Source organism: Sesamum indicum, linkage group LG8, assembly GCF_000512975.1.
Source record: "Sesamum indicum cultivar Zhongzhi No. 13 linkage group LG8, S_indicum_v1.0, whole genome shotgun sequence".
Classification (NCBI taxonomy): domain Eukaryota; kingdom Viridiplantae; phylum Streptophyta; class Magnoliopsida; order Lamiales; family Pedaliaceae; genus Sesamum; species Sesamum indicum.
Window position 1 is genome coordinate 2,865,624 of NC_026152.1, and position 5,931 is coordinate 2,871,554.

General features: G+C 35.5%; 2 protein-coding genes across 2 annotated transcripts in view; one reads left to right on the forward strand and one right to left on the reverse strand.

The window, feature by feature from the left end:
• Nucleotides 1–3,830, forward strand: part of LOC105167493 (translation initiation factor eIF-2B subunit delta) — a gene marked incomplete in the record, with an annotated part of 4,423 nt that extends 593 nt beyond the window's left edge. Inside the window, 5 exon segments of the mRNA XM_011087250.2 lie at nucleotides 1,053–1,411; nucleotides 1,585–2,329; nucleotides 2,425–2,521; nucleotides 2,610–2,664; nucleotides 3,265–3,830. Of these exon segments, the coding sequence (XP_011085552.1) occupies nucleotides 1,053–1,411; nucleotides 1,585–2,329; nucleotides 2,425–2,521; nucleotides 2,610–2,664; nucleotides 3,265–3,327 (1,319 nt within the window).
• LOC105167494 (probable transmembrane ascorbate ferrireductase 2) lies at nucleotides 5,146–5,931 on the reverse strand (the record flags this gene model as incomplete). The annotated part of the gene is given in 2 exon segments (XM_020695600.1): nucleotides 5,146–5,689; nucleotides 5,813–5,931. Coding segments are annotated over 2 exon segments (449 nt in total), but the record flags the coding sequence as incomplete, so codon positions are not given.

Sequence of the window (5,931 nt, forward strand, 5' to 3'; positions counted from 1 at the left end):
TTAAAGGAGAAGACGACAAAAGCAGAACGACGGGCAATTCAAGAAGCGCAACGAGCTGCAAAGGCTGCTGCTAAAGGTGAATATCTCATGCTTATCTTTCATTTTGGAGATATTCAGCAGTTTGTAATGTTTGTTTGTGTTGGTACTTGTGGAGTTGATGGTATATTTTAATGTAGGATTTGCATTTTGATTGGGTGAATTTATATTTTATGTGCAATAGTAGGACATAGTTTATTAAAATGAACTTTGAGAAGTCGAATTTTGATCTATTGCATGCAGACAAAGCGTTGAGGCACTATTTTAGTAATTGATTGATCTTAAGGTTTATTCTTTATGTAAATATAGAGGTCATCTTGCTTCCAGCATTGTTACAGACAGCTTTGATGCATGCAGCACATCACTCTTTAGTTTATTCTCCATTTCTGCATCAATCCGTGGATCATTCTCATGAATATGACTGGTACAGAGTGGCATCGCTGATATTACGGCACATTTTTTCCTCTTTCTAGTTTTGTGTTGTTGAAGCGCAAAGATGCTGCTGGCCTGATGAACTCCAAATGTTATTATTCTTATGGCTGTGTCTGAAAATAAAGAAGTCTGATAGTTTGGTGATATTGTTTCATCAATCATCTATCAGATTCATCTACTAATCATTTGTCTTCATAAAGAAAAAGTGCTTCTGTTGATGCTTCTAGGCGGAAAAATATCATTTTCCTGTGGCAACGTGAGCCAGTTTGTTTGTCACTCTTTCTTACTGAAAACACCACTAACTCAAAGAACCGTGCAATTGGCCAATTGCTTTCTGGATGTACTAATGGATGCTTATCGCCTTTTCTATGAACTCCAGGACTGTAGATGCAAAAGCTTTTTCATATCATTTTCTTGCTTTATTTTGCCTTGTCGTTTTTTCGTTTGTTTTCTCTTTTTGTGAGAAATTGTTTGCAGATGTTAGCTCAAAGCATTCGTGTGATAGCTCAAGTTTCTGCATTCTTGAGGAAAATACATTTTATATTGGTCTCTTACTCACATTCCTGAAAATTGCCTCTTTCTAGGTGAAGGAAGTAAGGCTTCCGCTGCTGCTGCTACTAGGGTCAATCCAACCAGTACAGGGAAGTCTGTGAAGCCGGATGCACAAAAGAAAGACAACTCTGCGGTCACAGCTTCTGAGAAAAAAGGTGCTGATCGACAACCAGATAAAGATAGGAAGAAAGAGACCCCTCATCCACGAATGCAGTTTGATGATGAAAACAGAGTTGAGAAGGCAAAGAAGCGATCAGTAGTAAAACAAACAGAAGCCAGGAACAGAGTTGAACTCTTTAGGCATCTACCTCAGTATGAACATGGAACAAGGCTTCTTGAACTGGAATCAAAATTCTTCAAACTTGAATCAGTTCATCCTGCTGTTTACAAGGTACTCTTGTGCACTTTCCTTTTCCTGACATTGTGTCTTGGTGGAAAGAGCATGAGTACTCAATTTAATCGAAATCATGAAATCTTTTATCTTCGCCCAGCAACGAAGGACAAGGTAAAAATTATTTTTCATTCGCAATGCAGTACGTGCTAATAGTTATTTTATGATTGCAGGTAGGGCTGCAATTTCTAGCTGGGGAAATATCTGGTGGCAATGCCCGCTGCATTGCTATGCTTCAAGCGTTCCAAGAGTCAATCAGGGATTATTCTACACCACCAGAAAAAGCACTTATCAGGGACTTGACAACAAAAATAAATAGTTATGTTTCTTTTCTGATTGAATGTAGACCCCTTTCAATCAGCATGGGTAATGCAATTAGGTTTCTCAAAACTCAAATTGCCAACTTACCCTTGAACCTGTCCGAGTCAGAAGCAAAAGCCAATCTTATCTCTGATATTGAACGCTTTATAAATGAGAAGATAATTATAGCAGATAAGGTTATTGTGAAGCATGCTGTAACAAAAATTAGGGATGGTGATGTTCTTCTCACATATGCATCATCATCTGCTGTTGAAATGATGTTAGTGCAAGCCCATGAGCTTGGTAAACAGTTCCGAGTGGTGATAGTGGATTCACGTCCAAAGCTTGAAGGACAAAGGTTGCTTCGTAGGCTTGTGGGAAAGGGTATATGTTGTACATACACACATATAAATGCTGTTTCTTATGTAATGCATGAAGCAACAAAAGTCTTTCTGGGTGCATCATCAGTATTGTCTAACGGAACGGTCTACTCAAGGGTTGGCACGGCATGTGTTGCTATGGTTGCCCATCAGTTTCGTGTCCCAGTTTTGATATGCTGTGAAGCATACAAGTTCCATCAAAGGGTTCAACTTGATTCGATTTGCTTTAATGAACTTGGTATGAAATACTTTTTTAAAATAAGGTTGTCTGTTTAAGAGATGGCAGCTTATCTTTGTTCTGACTGATGTTGTTGCTATCACATATCATTGCAGGTGACCCTGATGTGGTTTCAAGAGATTATACCAGAAAGGAAATCAATTCTTTGGATGGCTGGGCCAATAATGAGAATTTACAGCCCTTGAACCTGATGTGAGTATAATTTATTTTTTTCCTTATATTGAGTTTATGCAGCTGATCGGGTACCATGGTGGCTCACTTTTGATTTTCCATGTACTAGATATGATGCAACGCCTTCAGATTATGTATCGATGATCATAACAGACTATGGCATGGTAAGTTGGAAGAAAGTTGGTTCATAGTGCTTCCATTGAGAACGAAGTTAATGCCTACTTTTAACTGCCAAGTCTGCATATACCATCTTTGAGTTAAACTATGTTATTGCCGTTATGGTTCACCTGAAAATTGCTAGTGTCAACAAGTGTATTGTTTATAGATTCATTGCAGAGACTCGTGATGTTTATGATGATTGTTTCTTTAATATACAAAATCAATTTGTTGAACAAGGCATGTGCCAAGTCTGTTGTTTTTAGATGCATCATAGGGGCATTAACCATTGACTTAGATGCTACAGATTTACCTGATATTGCTTAAGCATCTAGATAATATGGATTGGTGATATCTATAGGGATGAGTGTGTTTTTTTGTTGACTCTGACACATGAATTCCTCAAGTTTTTGGTCTATTTCATTTTGATTTTCCGTGGCTTCTAATCGTAAAATTTCATATTTTGAATTCAAATAAATAATGAACTTTTACCTGTCATTTCTCCAACCTGGTTTCCCTCACATATTCGGTTTTATGTTTGCTCTCTTTGCCCTTCTTCAATAAGTACACTAACTTTTGCACTGATTAATGTTTTATTTTGTGTTTAGGTACCCCCAACGAGCGTTCCTGTCATTGTTCGAGAATATTGCAGAGATCAGTTGTGGTTGTAGAGATGTGCAATGCAATTCCTGCTAGATCAATTCTTGTCTATCCCCTTCTGGAATAAGGAATATTTCTCAACCCGAACTGGTTTTTTGATTTTTTTTACCTGACCCCAACTCTGTGAAGAGTGCGAATATGCTGCCTCTCCCCGGTCAGTTCTTGGAATGTAGTAATATGTTGTCCTGTGGTATTTTCTCTTTGTGGATAGAAAAGCAGCTATGATTTTGGACCCACAATGCTTGTTCGTTTCTAGCTTGTTCAGTACAAATGGTTGGTCTCCTTGGGGAATTGTATAGTTCATGTGGGAAAACAGCATGTACGAGATACTAAGATGTGGCAGGCAGTAGACAAGAAAGATCACCAAATCAATAGTTTTAGATCATATTCGTTCACCACTTGATAAGATTGAGCTGGTTGTAGATATCTGTTTCACCCATTCGTAGTATAAATGCGAATATTTTGTTTTGTGGTTTAGTGTTATTGATTATCAAACAATATTTAAGATATTTCATCGTGACTTAGTTATGGCTGCATATGCGTGTAAATTTACTAATTTTGACTCCCAAATCAGGATTTCACCAAAGCCAACATAATCCCTCGAAAAGTTGTGTGTGCAGAAAATTTTACTAATGAGCTATGGATAATTCAGACTAGGGGGGTCAACAGGTGAGATAAGATCTACTCAAGTTCATAGATTAATTCAAAGACTCATATCGAGGCACAATAAATATTATTATACTCGGGTTTAGACCCAAATTCACTAATAATATACAGATTAGATTAGGGTTGAATCTCTATCTATCAATATCCATACATATAATATACATTCAATTTGAACCAAAAAAAGATGTTTATATTTTTTTTTAATTTTATTGAATTATTATTTTTCAATTGATCTAACATTCAAATGAACAAATATAAAAAACTTAAGACATCATAACATTATTTTGATTGATAATAATGTTTGCTTGAAAACTTAAAGTGATAAAATTGAATTTTAAAGTTTTACAATATTAAATTAGATTGCTATTAAATATGTAGATTTAATAGTGTCATTAGATTATTTTGTTATTAATAAAGGATAAATTACAACGATCTCCTTCAAAATTTGGCATAATCACGAATACTTTCTTGTTGTTTCAAAAATTGAAAACATCATGAAATTATGTAATCCTTTTATAGAGGTATGGTATTGTCAATTTTGTCCTTACTATATTTCTAAACAAAAATAAAAATTTGCAAAAAATTTGGATGAGTGGACGGAAAAATTTGAAAAATTATAAAAATAAAAATTATCAACTTAGTCCTCAAAATATTTTTAAGAAATAAATAAAATTATAATTTTTAATCCACAAAAATATTTTGATTAGTTCACCGCAAAAAATAGATAAAGATCTAATAAATACCAACAAAATAGGCTAATGATTCGACAATCATTGGAATCAAGTGGGTAATGATAATTTTTTAAACAACAAAGGAGTATTTATAATCATGTCAAACAGATATAATTGAAATTTAATAATTCTAGATTTATTGATAAATTGTGAACAAAATGAAAGATAAAAAGAAGTGAACTTAATTTAATTTAAAATTTATTTAATATTTTTTAACTTACTTTGTCTTAAATAAAAATAGCAAATATCGTCCAACAACATTATAAAGAAAAAAAAAATTGCGTCTAAGCCCCATTCAGACCCAAAAGAATTGAGTCCAAAACAATGGCATTGAATCTAGAAACCCATTGGGATTTGAGGAGTTGGGCAGGATCTAAATATTATTTTGATAGAATGAATCTTTTATAACCTCCCATTGACACCCCTAGTCCAGAATCTAATGGCTCAATTGCAGGTGTTCACAGATTTAAGCACACTTTACATGCCACGATTTAAGTTCAATCAATTCTGAACAAAAAGATGACCATCGGCCATTTTGATTTTATTCTGTATATGTGGTCTTATGCTACCAAACAACAAATCCTCGTTCTGCCTCTCTTCCCCTCTCTTTACAGGGAAGATCCACAAGCTAATTTGCAATGGTCAATCAAATTTCCAAATTTTCTTTGCTGTACCTATTCTGTTGTTCCTCAACATGGCCTTTCCCATACACAGGCGAGACAACCCCAAGAATCACAAAACCAGCCAAAACAACAACCAAAATACCCAACGAATTCACCAGCACCGCCTCCTTTGAGTAGCGCGAAATTATCTTATGTGTTTGAAGAAATGTGGCCTTCTCTAGAAAACCCGTGGCACAGGTGGCTATGGATAGAGCGTAGATATACAGGCCAGAAAATACGTGCCACGGCAACAAGCTAGCTCGACTGTTTCTTGATCCACCAGGATACCAAAATGTCGCAAATCCAAAAGCCCACTGCAGGGTAAGTTATTAAAAATTTGCAAGCTTAAAAATGGTAGAGCTCATGGGAGTTAGATAATTGCAAAGATGACAGTGCTCAATTCGGAGTGGAGGCAACAAAGTACTAAATCAGTTTACCTGAATTCCAAACAAGAAAAGGCAGAGTAAGCCCAGCCATGAGTGGAGGCTATAGAAATTATCAATGCCTCTGTCAACATGAAATTTCCATACAGCCCATAGTCCAATAATACTCAGAG